This window comes from Fonsecaea nubica, assembly GCF_001646965.1.
Source record: "Fonsecaea nubica strain CBS 269.64 chromosome Unknown Scaff52, whole genome shotgun sequence".
NCBI lineage: Eukaryota > Fungi > Ascomycota > Eurotiomycetes > Chaetothyriales > Herpotrichiellaceae > Fonsecaea > Fonsecaea nubica.
This window is the reverse complement of record NW_019173725.1, coordinates 85896-104249: the sequence shown is the minus strand read 5'-3', so window position 1 is coordinate 104249 and position 18354 is coordinate 85896. Positions and strand designations below refer to the sequence as shown.

The 18354-nt window shown below is 53.7% G+C and overlaps 7 protein-coding genes across 7 annotated transcripts; 5 read left to right on the top strand and 2 right to left on the bottom strand.

Annotated features, from left to right (window-relative positions):
- Window positions 1-1061: 1061 nt before the first annotated feature.
- Window positions 1062-3714, top strand: AYO20_07442 (hypothetical protein; the record flags this gene model as incomplete). Its single annotated transcript, XM_022645727.1, has 3 exons — window positions 1062-1231; window positions 1291-2645; window positions 2705-3714. The coding sequence occupies 3 exons, from the start codon at window positions 1062-1064 to the stop codon at window positions 3712-3714; spliced, it is 2535 nt and encodes an 844-aa protein (XP_022498292.1).
- A 1685-nt stretch (window positions 3715-5399) lies between these two features.
- AYO20_07441 (hypothetical protein) lies at window positions 5400-7007 on the top strand (the record flags this gene model as incomplete). Its single annotated transcript, XM_022645726.1, has 2 exons — window positions 5400-5830; window positions 5891-7007. 2 exons carry the CDS (start codon window positions 5400-5402, stop codon window positions 7005-7007), a joined length of 1548 nt encoding a protein of 515 aa, XP_022498291.1.
- Window positions 7008-7630: 623 nt separating this feature from the next.
- Window positions 7631-8245, top strand: AYO20_07440 (hypothetical protein; the record flags this gene model as incomplete). Its single annotated transcript, XM_022645725.1, has 1 exon — window positions 7631-8245. The coding sequence occupies one exon, from the start codon at window positions 7631-7633 to the stop codon at window positions 8243-8245; it is 615 nt and encodes a 204-aa protein (XP_022498290.1).
- Window positions 8246-8678: 433 nt separating this feature from the next.
- AYO20_07439 (pre-mRNA-splicing factor prp46) lies at window positions 8679-10019 on the top strand (the record flags this gene model as incomplete). Its single annotated transcript, XM_022645724.1, has 1 exon — window positions 8679-10019. One exon carries the CDS (start codon window positions 8679-8681, stop codon window positions 10017-10019), a length of 1341 nt encoding a protein of 446 aa, XP_022498289.1.
- Window positions 10020-11232: 1213 nt separating this feature from the next.
- AYO20_07438 (hypothetical protein) lies at window positions 11233-12007 on the bottom strand (the record flags this gene model as incomplete). Its single annotated transcript, XM_022645723.1, has 2 exons — window positions 11233-11558; window positions 11617-12007. 2 exons carry the CDS (start codon window positions 12005-12007, stop codon window positions 11233-11235), a joined length of 717 nt encoding a protein of 238 aa, XP_022498288.1.
- A 681-nt stretch (window positions 12008-12688) lies between these two features.
- AYO20_07437 (hypothetical protein) lies at window positions 12689-13294 on the bottom strand (the record flags this gene model as incomplete). The annotated part of the gene is made up of 1 exon (XM_022645722.1): window positions 12689-13294. The coding sequence occupies one exon, from the start codon at window positions 13292-13294 to the stop codon at window positions 12689-12691; it is 606 nt and encodes a 201-aa protein (XP_022498287.1).
- A 2768-nt stretch (window positions 13295-16062) lies between these two features.
- On the top strand, window positions 16063-17042 carry AYO20_07436 (hypothetical protein; the record flags this gene model as incomplete). The annotated part of the gene is made up of 2 exons (XM_022645721.1): window positions 16063-16403; window positions 16526-17042. 2 exons carry the CDS (start codon window positions 16063-16065, stop codon window positions 17040-17042), a joined length of 858 nt encoding a protein of 285 aa, XP_022498286.1.
- Window positions 17043-18354: the final 1312 nt, after the last annotated feature.

The following is an 18354-nucleotide window of genomic DNA, read 5'->3' as shown; positions in this document are numbered from 1 at the left end:
TTTCCTCTGAGTACCTTGTACTCGGTAGTCTTCAATGAGCCAGAAATAGTCGTCGTATTCAAGGAAATCCAAGGACCGGATGAGGCTGAGCGGGACCGGAATCTCATTGGCCTGTTCAAGTCTTGGCAACATTCGTGTTTCAACCTTGTGCCTCCAACCATTCAACATCCCCGTCACTCATTTTCCATCTCATATTTCCCACTCCCCCACAACCCTGCTTCGAAAGGGCTTCTTCTAGTTCTCCAACTGTCAGTCGCTCGCCGAAACCCTTCCCCTTAGACACTTTCCTGCGTCGACCATCCTAAATGGCTTGGCTGGTGGCTGAACCCGCACTTGAAGCTCTTGTTCCAAGCCGGTGCGAAGCACGCGACTAGGTATACCCTGTTATCATTGCACCAGCTCACGTCGCTGGTTCCTGAACAAACTTTGCATCTTTGGCCCCCAAAATGGTGATCTGCTCAAGAAGCCAGCCTGTCATTGGCCATCTGTGTACCTGCGCCTTTTGCGATTGCCCTGTATGGGTACACGATGTTCTCGACCCGTCCCGGACCCAAGGTGCCAAGGTACAAGCCGCCTGGGCCTGGGTACTCGTCTCTACGAGTAGCAGTACCAGATACCGTCAATTTATACGCTAACATCGATCACCCTGTGGCCTTCCAACCCAATGACTCTCTAGTTCCTGGAACAGGCTGTCACACGAGGTCATTCGTATCTCGCGTATTACATGGATAGAAGGGTTTGTCCCCGTGCTGCCCAGAAGAGCCGCCCAGAGACCAATGCAGCAGGTTGATTGTCTTTATGATCTTACGGCACAGACATACCCCGATCGCTGTTCTGGACCAGATGATGGGTGGACTGATTTCTTTTGACTTCGCTTCCTCTCTTGTGTCATGGCTCCTCGTGCCATACCATTCCTGTCGCTTTGTGGAGAGTATATTTCTGCCATGGAGAACTAGGTATTGTGGGAAACCTGCAACTGCGCTCTGAAGGTGACGAGGGTCCCAACGCTCGTTCTTGAACGTGTGCGCGACATCTGAGAGCACTCGATACAGTCGCCCACCATGGTCTCCCTCACTATCGGTTATGTGTCTGGTATTATTGCCGCAGCAGTTTTCATTCTTCAATTCTTGTTTCCAAATGCCCTCATTGTCGTATTGGTCGGCCTTCTCAAGAACGAACATACAGCGGTGACCTGGTCGGTGGTTGAGCGCAGCCTACTGAGTTCCTTGTGGTAAGCACACATGTTTTGTTCCCTTGATGGTCACAATCTTCGACTGATTGTACAGCCAGGCCAACGATCCTCCGGACAGACGCTGCCGCAACTCGAGGGGTGGACAGCAAAATCAAGTTCCTGACTTGGCTGCGACCACTGGCTCTCGGGTTGGTGACGGTAGCTGCGGTCGTCACACCGTTGGGGCTCTACGATGACATCGTGCCTGCGGCGTCTCCCCAGCCTGTGGCCTTCTCCTACGTCCCAGACACCAGTCCCATGGGATATGGGACGCCTCCACGCAGCCAAGTTGGGTTCAGCCGGATCTGCGGAGCCTTTCTCCCCGTGCAGTGTCCCGGCACCACGACCCTCATCACCTACGGCGGCAACGACACCTACATGGAAGCCAATATCACAAATGATGACTACGACACGCGAATCCCCAAGGAGCTCGCCGAGCTCTACCAAAGCGGTCTCGATCAGCAGCCCCGGTCGGTTTCGAGCTTCTTTGACATTGAATCGCGGTACTATTCGTACATGTATCAAGACGGGGTCTCCCGTGGCGGCAAGTACATTGTGGACGCGTTCCGCTACCTGTCCAACATGGTCCTGGACAACGCCATTGAGCCGGTTGAAGGGCTGGTCGTCGACACGGTCACGGGGGGAGTGGCCTTCCGCAACCACACCGTCCCCGTGGGCGTCCAGCTCGGCGCCGAGTGGACCGAAGACCTGCTCTGGCTGCAGCCCGAGTCGGCCTGCGTCGACACAAACGTCTCGGTCGAGTTCCGCATCCCCTACAGCGGCATCGCCACCAACGACCTGATCAACATCTCGCTCGTCGACGACGGGGGCTTCGCGAACCTCGTCCAGGAGTGGCCCTACATTAACGTGACAAACTCGCAGATCGATCCGAACCTGCGCGGCCGAGCATACAAGGCCGCGTGGATGGTCAACGCATATACCATGTTGGTCATGAACCTGACGAGGCCGAGTCCCAACGCCTTCTCTTACCTCAAATCCAAGGTCGGGGACAGATTTCCAGTCACGACATATCAGACCATGGGAGCGAAGCTCAATGGAATCTATATCAGCAGTACTTGGATGTCCTTGCTGGACCCGGAAGCCTACTTGTCCAACTACAGCTTGGCCGACGCGCCAGGCGCCAACTACTCCAACCCTTTCGGGCTCACTGGATTAAACTATAGTGACATCTCGTTACTCTGCTCAGGGGCGGGAGGCGCCGACCTCGCCAATCTCACCAACATTCACGTCGAGTGCGGCATGGTTTTTGGCGCTGCCAGGCGTCGTGATGGCACAATAACCCTTGTGCAGGAGCCTGAAACATGGTGGACACAAAAGGTGTACAGCTGTGCGACGGCAACGAAAGCGAGTATCAAACAAGTCCGTTTCCGGTACAACGCGACGAAAGAGACTGGTAACACCCTCAAGGCTCTGTCCATCGTCAACGTCAGCGATAAGTCTTATCCGGACAAGAAGTCGATGCCTCTCTGGGCATCGAATCGCCAGGATACGAAATGAGCGATGTTCCTCAACTGTGGGGCCTGATTTCGCCAGAACTGGAGCACTCGGTCAATTTGTCCACAATCCGGGCTCCTCAATTGTACCTACCAGGCTACGGTGGTAAAGGTTTGTTGTCGACTGTGTCGGGATATGAAAATCTGCCTGGATCAGATGGACCATCGGATGCCCTGTCGGGAGTGTACCAATACAACAGTGGCGGCTGGGCAGACTATACCGGAGACACCAACATGGCCATGTATGCGCGGTGGCGAGATCTTTCGGGGTCGGCAGCGACCATGGCCAAGATCCCCAACCTGGTGTGGACGGATATCGCTGCGAACATGCTGGTGGGCACGCGCAGCTGGAACTCGGACGATCAGCTGCCTGCCAACCTCCAGAAGCGGAGCGAGGATGGGACGAGCAGCGCGGACAGTGACCACGCCGTCATTCCTGTGACTGTCTATCAGCGACGGATTCGCTATCGCTGGCGATTTGCCATCCCAGCATTCCTGGCTCTGGCACTGTTGCTCGCGGTCCTTGTGGCGGCTTTGGCGTCTGTTCTGTCTGGACGAGGACTTCCAGCACGGGTGCGACATTATCTTTTTCATTTGTCGTCAGGTCGCATGTTGGGGGAAATACAATATACTGGAGAATGCGACAAGTTGGCACCGACAAATGAATGGCTCGCACGTGTGGGTAGCAGGCGCAGCGATTTGCGCGCTTATGTCAGTCATGGTGCTAACAACATTAGCGGCAGTGGTGGGCTTGCGATCCCAACCTCACCGTTCCTCGGGCAGCAGCGTCACATGGCCAGCGGCATGGGTGAGGAGAAGATGAAGCGGATGGCGAGCGAGACGACCGAACTGCAGCCTCTCAACGAGGAGGCCGCGTCAGACCCGGACGTGAAGTGGGTTGTGCCGACTTCAGGATATACGAGGCTCAATGGAAACGAACAGCCGACATGGCGGTCACCCGGGCTCTAAAGATAAACCTGGGGTGGTCACTGGTCAGCAGCCAGGCGTCAAGCGTCAGGCTGATGAAACTGCAAGGCTCTTGATCTCGAACTGGCGTGTGTGTGGGGGGTTTGGCCCACCTGAGAAATCTTAATGCGCCAGATGCGCGCTGGAGCCAGTTGTGGTTTGTAAGGACTTCATGTCCGGAAGCCGCCGTAATCACGAGGTGGGAATTGAATCGGGAATGTTGTGCCAATAGAGCCATGGGTTCAGCGGCCCGCAAGGGTCTCCACGGGGAGAACACGGAACATAATCAACCACATCTATCAACCAAAATCGAGAGGCAGACGAACTAGAGGAGGTGTGGCGACGAGCGCAACGGTGATAGGAGGGAACAGTGTCTGGACGAAGCAGAAGATGAGGTGTTGGTGATGGATGTGGTGGTGGGTGAGGACAATCACAGGCAGCTTGGCAGGAGCTTTGATATAACGACACGGGCTGGAGGGATTGGCCGATGAGCAACGGATTTGCAGTCGATCGAGGTCAGAAGGTATCTGAATGATTTCTCGACGGGGTCTACTTTGGCGGTGACGGACGGTGGTGAGTGTGGATTTCTTTTAGTCCAGACGCGATGGAGGGAAAGGACGAAGACAACAAGATATCAAACGCAACCGAAGCAGAAACAGGCTCGCAAGAACTCATCCAATTGGGAGAGCGAGCGAAACCCATGTGGGTAGAGAAAGATGGTGGGAGAGAGAGATGGGGGAAGAGCGAAACTGCGCCTCTGTTGCGAGAAGATAGGCTTGTGGTGTGCACCTGGTTTACCTAGCACACCCGCCTAGTCCGCCCGCCTAGTCCGTACGTTTAGAGCGCATGAGTGCCAAACTCGGTACCTTCTTGAGAGCGACCTAGGGGTGAAGCTGGGTCTTGATCGTTGAGCCTATTAGTACGTTTGTCATGGTGAATTGCATCCGTCTCGTGCCACCAGTGCCGTCGAGGTCTAGTCTCGCCTTATCCTTTTGGTGGCCACCACCGGCACCATTATCACCAGCACCAAACAAAGATGCCCAGTGGTTATCGTCGTAGGTGGTCGAGGTGGTTAATTAAAAGCATGCTGCATTCCTGATTGTCAAAGGACTTTGAGCCTCTGCTTTGTTCTTTTCCTTCGATGACTTCTTCTACTACGAGAGTCTGTCCAAGCTCTTTTCCACTCTCTCTTCATTCTTTTCGAGAGTGCCACCAGTGCTGCGCTGCTCCCACAGTGCACACTTATCACCACATCTTCCCCCCCACCCTCAGCTATCACTAGCCTCATCCTCGGTCCCTCGCCAACCCCCAGAACTGCTCACCTATCGATAAAGGCCGTTTCCCCTCCTCACCAGTCACCACTCGTCAACCATTTTTTTCACCAGGACCCGGTACAGCTCAGCAAACGTCCTGCCCATCATGCAATAACAGGAACCAGCCAAAATAAAAAATAACACACCCCGTCCAACTTTTAGGGTTGTCGGTTATCCGTCGAATCGAGCAGAGCGGGTCGTGAACCGAAACCAGTGGCCTGCATTGTGTCGCCCGTTTGACCCTCCACGGCCCTCCCACTTCCCCCCCAATCACGCAAACTAAACTTCTGTGTATCCCAAACCCACCGCTTTTTTGGCGTCCCAGAGCCTTGCAACCTGCGCTCCGAGGCTTCCAAGCAACCAACGCACCCAGGAATGCCTCAACATTCGCCCTCTGCCATCCGGCCCTTCCGCCATGACACAAATTCCTCATTCACCGACGAATCATCCTTTCACTATACCGAGCGTGTACCTTTTTTGACGCAGGAACAGACCTTTATAACGTGCCCCAATCTCGAAGATGGTTCTTTCTCAGATTCCGCCACCGCCTCCGTCAGCCCCGATGCCCTGAAGGGGCCCACCGTCACCTGCCTTGAAACCCCATCTTCTTTCGATCACCGCAACTCCAGTTTCTCTTCCAGATGGCGCTGGACAGAGACCCTACCGGTGTTGAACCAATTGTTTGGTGGGGGTCGTACGGTGGTGCATAAAGGGCACGTTGTTGAAAGAGGCTCATTACACAAATCCATCCCGACCACACCGCTCAGGAGAGTGCTACGCCTCCTGGCCCTGACACTGATGTTGTTGTAAGAACCACACGGTGACCATTGTCTGTGACAAGCGCCGTCTGCTAACATTGAGGACAGAGGAATTCTTGAGTTCATTGCACTCGCTTGCGGCCTCGTTCTATCCTTCTTCCCCGACGACGCAGACGACGAATTCGACGGCTGGAATCCCTCTCAACACACCTCTAGTGAGCTGGGCCATTGGCCCACCGATTTCTCTGCCGACGTCCATCCGGTAGCCTGCCACTCGCACAATGATTACTGGCGCAAAGAACCCTTGTTCTCGGCCCTTGAAGCCGGTTGTACAGGCGTGGAGGCGGATGTGTGGCTCTATGATCAAGACTTGTATGTCGGACATTCCACAGCGTCTCTGACACCGGAGCGGACGCTCCGCAGCTTGTACATCAACCCGTTGGTGAAGATTCTAGATCAACAAAACCCTCAGACACATTTCCATCCGTCGCTGGACAACCCTCGAAATGGTGTCTTCGACACCAGGCCCTCTCAGACCCTGGTCCTCCTGATCGACTTCAAAAATGAGGGTCACAGGATCTGGCCACATGTCTCTGCACAGCTCCAACCTCTCCGAGAGCGGAGACTCCTCAGTTACTTCAACGGTTCCGGCGTGGTCGAAGGGCCCGTCACCGTGGTGGTCACGGGGAATGCGCCCTGGGACGAGGTGGTATCCAACCAGACATATCGTGATATGTTCTTTGACGCACCCCTCGACTTGATGGGAAAGCTGACTGACCCCAATGATGCTGCCGAGACACCCATGGATACGCAGAGTGGTGAGCTTGACAGGCGGTGGGGTCAAAATCAGGGCCAAGGCCGGTCCGGTGCCGCGCCTACGCACCCTGCAGTCTACTCCCAAGCCAACTCGTACTACGCTTCTGTATCGTTCAACGCCGCTGTTGGCTGGCCCTGGCGTGGCAATCTTTCTCGCCGTCAACTCGAAATGATGCGGAAGCAGATTGCTGGGGCTCACGCTCGTGGGCTCAAGGTCAGATACTGGAGCGTACCCAGTTGGCCGAGAGGAATGAGAAATTATCTCTGGCGGACAATGGTCAAAGAAGGAGTGGACTACTTGAACGTGGACGATTTGAAATCCGCGGCCTCGGGCGACTGGAACTGGGATAAAAGAGGGCCTTGGTTCAGTGGGCCGTGGAGATTTTGGCCGTCCAAGGCGGCTGCATGAGCCAGAAATATATCGGACACGAAAAAAAACACCATGACTTGAAGATTGAAGACGAATTCTACTAGATACGACCATGTGAGACCCCACACATACAAAAGACCATGGCAATGGAGATGAGAGCTTGGTTCGAGATCGGTCCTACAGAATCGAGGCCCAGATCTACGCACGAGCACGGTTTCACGGAATTACAGCTGCCATTGGATTGGCTGAGCCAGGCGTTTAATGGGGAATGAGGACGGAGTTCTGCAAAAAAGATCACTGCCGGGAACATGGGAAGCATTATGATACCCAAGCTTAGAGCATACATTGGTCACAGGATGAGTTACAAATACAACGATTACTGGCCTTGACGGTGTGAGTCTTTGTTCCATCCTTCCCTTGCCCTTCTCGACAGTGCCTTCCTTCATCTATCCAGTCGTGTCATGAGTTCCAGTGACTTGCTGGATAAGAAGGGTCGGTATTGTCCTGGTCGAGCTTGCCCCGTCGCGCTCCCATCAGTTCAAAGGTTCTTCTTCGTCTTCTCCCATCTAGACCCTTTTTCTTTGATATGCACTCGATATTGTCTTCGGTCACATCACGTTACTCTGATTTACTTTACATTTACTATCAGCACATTCAGCAATATGTCATCTTCACACGCTGAATCCTCGACGAACGCGTCGAGCACATTGTCATCCTCTCACGAACCTCAGGAAGCCACCAGAGTCTGCGGTCGCACCCAGGCAAGGGAAACTGATGTTGAGAACGTCGCTGCAACTGTTGCCAGTGATGGACGAGACACGCCGTCAACCGGTGTTGCCACTGTGGAACATGCAAGGGCCCGATGCCCATGCACCCAGACACGAACCCAGAAAACCGTCCTCGGCCAAATTGTGCTTCTGTTCCTCTGTGTCCAGATCGTAGCTGTCGGAGGCCTCGCCCTTCTCGCTCAATTCGGATCCCGCTCCGTCTCAGCCTGGTTATTCAAACATTCAACCACGGGCTTCTACATCTTCTTCTTCACTCAGGCTGTCGGCATGCAGATTTACTACCATGCTATGCCGCTTTCAACCGCCGAAGGGTCCTGGACACGCTTTCTGGAGAACTGTGTGGTTTTCAGCGTCAAAACACTCATTGTCGTCGTCGGAATTGTGCAGATGGTACACGTTTACTGTTCAATCGCCGAGCACAGGAAGCTCCGCATGGGTGTTCAGTGGGATGTCCGACAAGAGTTTGGCGGCTTTGAACGCAAACCATGAGCAGCACAGAACTCCCTTGTCAGCATCGAGGCGGTCGGAACCCGTGGTCGATTCCATCTTTTGCTTAAAGAGCCAAGAACCACTGATGGGCATGCTTTGTTTTCGGGGGTAGATAATACCATGCTTGTGGCAACACGACTCGTCCGGAACTCTTTTGGATTTAGGTGCAAAACATGCATAGTACAGGATGAAACCATAGTTGCATTGAATTATCACAGAACTACTGTCCCTCGCAGTTTTCAGTAGATTTTAAATGTCGTACCTCACAGCCTTGAGCCTTCAGCCTCGTGTCGCCACAGCCTCGTCGACAGCAGCACGTGAAAGGCTCCGATCGTCAGGCTTGGCGAGTTTGCAGGCTCCTCCCACCTTTTCGAGGTCGAACACGATCATTGTCTTTTCCACTCTCCACCATCGAAGTCTAGGTCCAGCGAACATGGCCGCCGCAGCACAGGCCCTTTCAGAACGGACACGGACGCTGTTTGGCAGCTCGTACGGCGAAGCGACCGACGCCTCGTCCCTCCCCATCCCCCTCTCCCTCTCCTTCAAAAGAAAGGTCGAATATGAAAGCGTGCGCGAACTCCCCCGGGCCCTGGCCGAGAAGCAGGCAAAGGCCGCGGCGGCGCGAGGACCTAAAAGACCCAAGATGGCAGCAACAACGGGGAACAATCAGATGGCGTTGGTGAAGAGCGAGGCGAAAGCGGGATCACAGGCGTCGGGGTCGTCGTCCTCGTCGTCGCAAAGCAACGGGATCGGGAGCAGTTTGATTCGCAGACCGAATATGCAGCAGCCTCGACCCGATTGGCATGCGCCGTGGAAGTTGATGAGGGTGATATCGGGTCATCTGGGCTGGGTGCGCGCGCTGGCGGTCGAACCTGATAACCAGTGGTTCGCGTCGGGCGCGGGAGACAGGACCATTAAAATCTGGGACTTGGCCACAGGTCAACTCCGCCTGACGTTGACGGGTCATATTTCCACGGTCCGGGGGCTGGCTGTGTCGCCGCGCCATCCCTACCTTTTCTCCTGCGGCGAGGACAAGATGGTAAAATGCTGGGACTTGGAGACCAACAAAGTTATCCGACACTACCATGGGCATTTGTCGGGTGTCTACACACTGTCACTACATCCGACGCTCGACGTGCTGGTTACGGGAGGAAGAGACGGTGTCGCTCGTGTTTGGGACATGCGCACGCGCTCCAACATCCACGTCCTCTCCGGTCACAAGGGCACCGTTACGGATGTCAAGTGCCAAGAGGCAGACCCTCAAGTCATCTCGTCGAGTCTGGATTCCACGGTACGACTATGGGACCTCGCCGCGGGCAAGACCATGGGCGTACTCACACATCACAAGAAAGGCGTCAGGGCGCTAGCCATCCACCCGAAAGAGTTCACATTCGCGTCGGCGTCGGCGGGATCGATCAAACAGTGGAAGTGCCCCGAGGGCGCGTTCATGCAGAACTTTGACGGGCACAACGCCATCATCAACACCCTTGCCGTGAATGAGGACAATGTGCTCTTCAGCGGTGGCGATAATGGGAGTATCTGCTTCTGGGATTGGAAGACCGGACATAGGTTTCAAAGCACCGAGTCCCTAGCGCAGCCGGGGTCCTTGGATGCAGAGGCGGGCATTATGAGCAGCACGTTTGACCAGACCGGCCTGCGGCTGATTATGGGCGAGGCGGATAAGACGATCAAGATTTGGAGACCGGATCCCGAAGCCACGCCAGAGACGCATCCGCTGGATTGGAAACCGACCTTGGGTCGGGTGAAGTATTGAAGACCCGGAGCTGTGCTTTTGCAACCTGGTGGCTGCGACAGAGAGTGTTTGAACGCATTGAATGGCATTTTGCATTGAGCGACGGCGTAATGGAGGTATTGATCCTGGAAAGGGTTAAGGAGTTGCTCTGATCACAAGCACCACACGGACTCTCGGGTCGGATCGACAAAAAGGGGGTCCTGGTTATCTAGAGAAATAAATCTATTCTGTCTGTGTGAAGAAAAGTACATGGTTGATACCCTCAAGAATTTTTCACCGTCAATCATGCTGTGTCGAGAGACTTTTGTGATATGATGATTGGCGTGCGTATATCATCACGGCCCGAAAGAAAAAGAGTAATATGATTGACAACATAAGGAGCAGTTAAGTATAAGGGGATAAGGGACAAAATATATGGCACTCGTCAAACTGCGGCGACGTCGACTGACTGATTGGACTGCTTGCGTGCCTTTCTTTCTTTCTCCTTCTGTCTCTGTGTGTGTCTCTTTCCCACCCACTTGCACCTCGAGTCTCCTCTGCACCTTCCGTTTCAACTTCCCATCATCCTCTCCGTCGTCTTCGTCGTCTTCGTCGTCAATCATCTAATAGGCATCTAATACTCTACAGCTCGCCATGTACCGAGTACATACACACCTATCAAGATCGCTCTCAAGTGTACGAAAGTTCTACAACGAGGCCCGTGTTGCGTGGGGTTTTAGTTCTTCGCCGAATCGAAATCGACTTGGCTCGACACCACTCCCAAATCTCCACACCATCTCGAGCTCCCGAAATCCAATCCGACCTTAGACCGTTTTCCGTTCCAAGCTGAATCGAATCAATCAGCGTTGACGGTTGACGAGGCTGACCGCCCCCTTTCAAGGCCTACCTACCTACCTACCTACCTACATACATACCTGTCTGTACGTACACACATACATGGATGTGCAGACGAGTCGGGCCTCAAGGGCTCGCATGGGCAGTGTACAAGGAGGAGAAGAGCGAAAACGGAAAAAAGGACATTCGGATTCAAAGTAGACGAGACTCCTAGGAGAGGTATTCGACAGACGAATACCTGCTAGAGGTGGTATCCCTCACGATACAACACGCAGTTTTGCCAGGAGACTTCAGCCTATTTCTGGCTCGAAGAAAGAAAGAAATCAGATACGCATGGAATGGCCAAGTCGCCGGTCTGGTCCAAGCACCAAAACACACCGCAACATCGCTTGATCCTCCTTCAGCAGTTATCGCCCCCGTCGCGATGGGCTGTCTGCTGCGCACGCTGGTGAGCTTGGGCTTGTTGGGCCTGAGCCTGCTGAGCCTGAGCTTGCTGAGCCTGAGCTTGCTGAGCCTGAGCTTGCTGAGCCTGAGCTTGCTGAGCCTGAGCTTGCTGAGCCTGCTGAGCCTGAGCCTGCTGAGCTTGTTGACGTTGCCGCTGGAACGTCGCGTCTCTCTCGTCCATGGCCCGAAACTCTGCTGCGTAACGCTGGCTCTCTTCTTCACATTCTCTCAACATGATCTCGAAGTCTGCTGCCTGCTTGCGCTCCAACTCTTCTAATTCTTCTAGGGAAAACATTATTATGGGTCATTTCCATGAGGACATGTCCAATTGGCTGCTCACCTTTGGACCTCAACGAGACAATGGCGGCTATGCGGTTGCCTGTCACCTGCTTTGACCAGCAGCTTTCTTTTCCAGTCATGACTGCGACCATTTCGCTGCCCTCAAGTACACAGAAGGTAACCGGGTATGTGATCATACCTCGGTTGAGGTACAGCCCGACTCTTGCGCTGTGGGATGCGTGGTGGCATGAATAGTCATCCTCCGGCGGGTACGAAGTCAAGTCCAATCGGTAGGTGTTGTAAAGAGCAGACGTGATGGTGCAGCAGCTGGCATTCTCGTCATGCACCACTGGCAATGGTCGAAGCCCTCTGTTCCCCTGAGGGCGCGCGTAGACTTCCAGAATGGGCTCGTCTTGAAGACTACCAACATCATTGGGGAAAAAAGGATTCATGATCTGAGAACGGTCTGTGCAAGACTCTGCACCAATCAATATGGAACTCTTGGAAAGGATGGCTGAAATATGAAGAAAAGAGATTCTGACAACACAAACAGAGGTCCGTCAGTCTTTATATACCCCAGGCCCTTTCCATCCGTCACCGCCTGCCTCCATTTCAGCCTGCCTCCATTTCCAAGGTGGACAGCACAACATCGGCATTTCCTCCAGCAATGCAGCCAGTCAGTGGAAAGCCCCTGCTCAACTACGGATTGCTCGGCAGCAGGGCGCGATGCGACTCGAGACAGGATTCGGGCACGTAGCTCTCACGTATGCACGTGCCCTGGCTGTTGACCTTAGGCATCAATGAGCTTGTTCGAAGCGGTCAACCATCCTTGTCCATTGACCATCATAAGGTCTTGTCGTCCTTCACTTTCAAAAGAAGGGGGGCCCGTTCTGCGGCCAGCTATGGACAGTGAGAATCTAGGCAGATATTGTCGGTGAGGACAAAGTCTTGAGTCAATCTCTTTATTGGAGCGTTCTCGCTTTCTGATGGTGTGCACTGAACCAGAAACCAACTGGAGCCGACCCCTGCGAATCCACGAAAGAATGAGGCTGAGGCTATGTCCAAGATGCAAAGATGGCACTCTGTCAGTGGATATCCTCCTTGACCGGTTGGTTATCTCTGGCATCGCTCTATCAATCCTCCCTCAAACAGACTTGCAGCCCGAGCTCTACAGCATTTCGGTAGCCCAAATGAGCATCAGCAAAGGGGAGATATTTGTCTTCCAGGAGATAAACCCTGGCCCATCGAGGTCTATGTGGTCTACACTGCATACGCAGAAGAACCCACGCATATTGGTGACTGGATTTCTCTTCCCCGTCGAACTTGAGCAGCGGCACTGGGCGATCCAGCGGGAAAATGCGCATATTTCCACGCTGCGCAACCGAAAATCGGGCCACTGTGACATTGGCTCCTGTGTCCAGCAGCGTAGTCAAGGGACAGTCCCATCCTTGCGCGTTGATGCAGAAAAGTGGTATCCGGGGTTGATCCCCCCTGGTCTTCCAGCCCAACAGTTGATGAGAGTGCAAAGCGAAGCTGGTAGCGCCAGAACTCGCGGCAGACGCAGGGATGGTTGCAGGCTCGAATTCCTGCTTGACACGCGTCTGCGCCTCGGAGGCCACACGGTATAGATTCTCCGCAGACACGACTGAAGAGGCTGTGCACGAGGATTCAGCATCGGTGTGGCTGTCGAAATTGTACCGGCAGGATAAGTCGCTCACAACCTCCTGATATGCAGCCATTCGTTGTTGTGCATTGCCGCAAGTTTCTCCCATGGTCCTATTTGAGATAAATTCCAATACTTCATCCACACTGATTGGTTGTTTACAACCCCAAGAACGACATAATTGCTCAATTATTCGCGACAATACTCTAAGGTCGTCAGGTTGCAATCCGATAGCATCACAACGCTCCCTGATTTTTTCATTTTGTATGTAGGCTGGTATCCCTTTCTGGTCTTCTCTTGTATCTTGATAGAACCCGCTGTAGGACATTGGAGAGAGGACTTTGGTGGACGTAACTTGTTCCCCCCCCCTTTTTGTTTGTGGGTGGAAATTCTTTGTGTCGATTGAAGGAGTCTTCGCGTGTGCCCGTGGACAATGAGGGCGGCTCTGTAAAGGAGGGCTGATGATTCCCTTTCCTTCTTTTTCCCGGGGGGCCAGGGTACGGGTATCAAGGTCGAGCGAGGTGATTCGGAAACGAGGGAGGTAGATTCAAGAGGCGTGGCCAATCCAATCTGGACTTCTTTGCAGTGCAAATCACATTGACGAAGAGTGTGTAAAGGGGGAGAGAAACTCGCACATAGAAGCGGTACGATGAAGCAGCGAGAATACAAGTCCGCAATTATGGGCATACAACAAGGTGGCCACCAAAAAGAGCGAGGGTAAATGTGCGCAGCAGAAAATCCGAAAAGACGGTTAGCAGACTGCCAGAATTGGCTGGCTGGCTGGATGGCCCACCACACACCCACTGAATGGAACGGCCGAGGGAAGGGACACAAGTAGGAGCCTTGTTGAGCAGGTCAACAGGGAAGTGGTCGTCACTGCACCGGAATGGGGGAGGCCTGGCGCAGCGGCGGCGACGGGTTGGCCTCCCCAGTGCCTAAGAGCTGCGCGGGAGGGAAACAGCACCGCTGGTCTGATTGTGTCATGCAGGCGGAGCCATCAGTAAAGCCTCACCACACAACAAACGCACTGTACTCCAAACCCCATGGTCCAGGTTCAGATTCAGGGGAAAGGCATGTGTGAGCCCATAGCAAAGGCTTCGGTTCCAACGGAGACAAGAAGCCCTGCCGCAGCGAAAGTCTCATGGTGGAAAAATGAGCACAGGAGTCTGTCCAGGTGCTTTGGAAAGTATTCGAAACATGTCGCTGCTGGTTCTCTGACGACGTCGCGAGGACATTTCATGACAAGCCCCAACACGATTGCCAGGGCTGGGCTTAGTGCCTAGGGACCCATCCATGATCCAGGGCTCCATAGAACCCCAGAGTTACTGGGTCCCAGTCGCGCTGCCGACCGTGTGCTGTTTAGCGTGAGATTAGCCCGTTGGGGCCAGCGTTAGGTGTTGTTGATAGGCCATAACTGTTCTTCCTACCTCGAAACAAAAGTCAGCGAGAGTCAACAGCCATTGCCTCAATGATGAGCAGAAAGATGACCGCGCACCCAGCACAACAGGTGAGAGGTCGAAAGGATTTCATCAAGCAGATCTTGGTGAACTTATGGTGGCCCTCGGATGCACACCATATCGCAGCGTGAGATTGACTCGGTGACCAGTTTCTCGGTCGTTTGACCACACGCACGAACACAAGGAACGGGCTTTCGTATGCTGTCCGGGTCGATGCGACACCATGCAGCTCACTTGAAGTCTTCGTTGTGTTGTTATTTGCATTTTCGAGATGCATATGATATTGACGGGTTTTGCCATGTCCCCGATGTGCGTCACGTGAATTGCATCTGACTTGACAGCGTGCGTCTCTGCGACTTGAAAACTCAAAAAAAAAAAGTTACAATCCCCAAAGCACAAGAAACAGAAGATATAGGGGAACCAGCAATGCACATCTGCTCCATACTTAAAAACCCAGGCAATCCTACTTGTCTCACCGAAATTGAAGTCAACTCGAGCGGAACCACTTGTGCCTGTTCTCGCCCTCCTCGCTGAGCCCGAGCCGTCAAGCCCCAACCCGAGCTGTTAGGCGAAGAATGGGTCCAATCATCGAAAACTAGCGGTGCGGTTAAGCGCCGCGGCCTGCAGGAATTGCTGCTGGAGGAGGAAAAGCCCCGGCTCAATCGGTCCACATGGCCGATGCAGCGGCACAGAGGTGAAAGATATTGAAAAGGGCAGTATCCGACAGTGATCCGGTGTGGGTTCGAGGTGGAGGGTCGGGAGAAAGAAGTTTTGAGCAAAGTTACGGGAGTGAGACATGGGACGAGCCGACCTTTTATACCGAGTATGCTGCCTGTGCTTCTACACCCTGGACCTCACAGCGTGGCGTCTGCAGAGCCATCGTTCAATCAGGACTCTCGTGTCCATCTTGCCCTATCAAACAACACACTGGCTCTGGATTTTGTACCACTAACCAAGCGATGGCACCATGGTCTTTGAATCTGACTTGCAGACATGCAGCCAATGCACCCTCTAGGTCACTAATTGCATGCAGTCGGGGCGTCTTCATGCGAACACTTGGTTCGTGCTGCGATCCTCTCGAGTGTACCAACGGGTGGTCTTACACGAACTTTGCTTGGCCCGCTCGGACACCGTTTCCTTTGTCCGTGTCAGCTGCCTCTTCTTCCCTCACTCTACCCTCGTCCTTGGCCTGCAATCCATCTTGGGCAATGTCTGCATCATGTCGGGCAGCAACATTCAGGGAACAGCACAGGAAAACAATGAGGCTGATTCTGCCAACTGTAACCCGGCTATGCCCCTGATGTGATGGCGGCCCTCATATTCGACGGGTTCCTCTGCGGCCATGTCTCCCCCGTGTATACCGTTTGCTCAACGATAAGAGTTCAACATGAATGGATACGACGCTATGTGCTCAGACATGGCCACCAACCCAGAAGCTGTCATTTTCCGGAAATTCACCATACTAAACTACCGCGCCCTGTTGTTCCTCCAAGCTGAACTGAATCAGAAGGAGAGTCGTCTCGTCTCCTTGATCAAACATGACCAGAACTCCCTCGACCCGGAACGAAGGCAATTCTCGTACAGCTTCGATGCCATGCTGAGATCCAATGGCGAGACCGAGGGTTCAACATTGCAGAGGGAGTTGATGCGAGAAATTTGCCGTCTCCTCCAAAACTACAGCATGTGGTTTTTGTTGATCCTCCGTCTCAAATCAAACTACTTTTCCCTGTATGTTTTTTGCTCGGGTCCTGCTGACTTTTTTCCTGGGAGCTGTTGTCTTGCGGCTCAAAAGATGAATTGCTCCTCCAAAACCGCCAGCTCGACCACCTCCCTCCCGTCCACGAACCCAGCCTCAAGCGCCTCCGAGAGGCCCAAATGAGCGCGCCTGGTGCCAACAGGTTCCTCCGCGGCCGCGAGCAGCGGATCTGGAGCGAGAAAAAGCAGTACGACCTCACATCCCTGACGGATCGGCAGGAGGACAGAGAACCGCTCTCGTCGTGGCTGGAGTGGTGCGTCACAGATGTCTGGCACAAGTACTTTGGCCACAAACTCTCTCCCCCCAAACCCGTCGATGAGGACTGGGCACCGGCCGTGCCGAGCAAGCTGGGCCAATACCCACGATCACTCATTGCGGGAGTCGTCACCGCCGTCACCACGATCCTCGCGCCCATCTTTGTGACACTCTCGGCTGTCGTCTTGTTCTTTGTCGACAGCGAGTCCAAGCGCCTGGGCCTCATCGTCGGGTTGAGCTTCCTTTTCAGCCTCGCGCTGGCTTGCGTCGGGGTGCCACGCAGGATCGATTCGTTCGTCGCCACGGCCACCTTCACTGCTGTGCTGATTGTTTTTATTGGGAACAACACAGACTGAAGAGTTCTGAAGAGAGGGTATTTTGGGGGGTTGTGTCGACACCAAAAACAAGAAGAGGAAGAGGCAGTGGTGGTGGTGGTGGTAGAGAGGTGGATTTTAGTTTGGACACAGGAAGTTTTGGACAATCTTTTTCGTTGATCTGCTCTGCTCTTGTCAGATTTCCCATCCATCCCAGCAAAGGACTTGTTAGAGGGGTTTTGCTTGCTCTTCTGACAAGGACAGTTGCAGATGGATAGAACTTCATATGCTTCTGTATTGGTAGAGATTCACTTTCATCGTCGGCTTTTAATTTCTGCTGCCACTGCCATCGCCACGTCCTTCTTCCAAGTTTCAAGCGGTATATCTATGACCGCATTCGACAGATCTATTCTAGGCCTTTCTTTCGTCCTCCCATCCAATTTTTTATCTCTTTGGTGGGGGATGGGGGATGTACAAGGTCCAGACGGCCAGTAGAGCGTATTTCTTGTCCTACACCAGACCTACTCAACCTTTTAACGACACAAATCCAATCTTCTCTTTTGGGGGCAAACGGAGCACCCAAAAAGAAGAGCTGGCAAAAAGAGACCCTGTAGTCACGGATGCACGTCTAATGGAGTTTCTCTGACAATCCAGAGTTCTGGGTGTTGCGAAAGAAAAAGATGACCAGCGTTTTAGACACTCCAAAGGGGGGTTGGGGGGGAGGGGAAGCATATACAAGCCTACTATTGGGTTCGTGTCGTGGTACCCGGTAGAGAGGAAGGTATCAATCACGGCACGGAAAATAACCTCCAGGGTGTAAGTTCTGGGGTTACATCCAGGTGCAAGGGCCCAGCATGCGTAGGCCTGGGGGTCCCCTGAGAGAGCACACTTGGGCATGGTCATCTGGGCTGTGTGGGCAGGCAGGCCGGGACAAGATGAGCACGATGATGAGGATCAGCGACTTCTTCTGACCCCTGGTGGGTGCCTGGGACGAATAGGTTGGTCAGTCATTCAGTCAGTCAGCCCGCCTCCCTAAAAGGGAAGTTGCCTCCCACCCCCCCTGTGCGCGCACTCACGTTCGATATCAAAGCGAGACCAGACCATTGTTCAACCCATCGATTGTTAGCTTCTGGCAGTTGGAAAGTTGGACGCGGACGCGAAAGCGGGAAGCTGCGGGAACTGCCTCTTTTTTCTTAATTTCAATTGTGGACCCGAGAAAATGTGACGAGGCAGCGAGGCTGAAAACCCCTGGGAAGGCGCAAAGCCTTCTTTCTTCTTGTCACAGGAGCGCATTCATTGTACCACCCCCCCCCTTTGAATGACCTGACATATTGATTCATTGTAAAGGAAATTT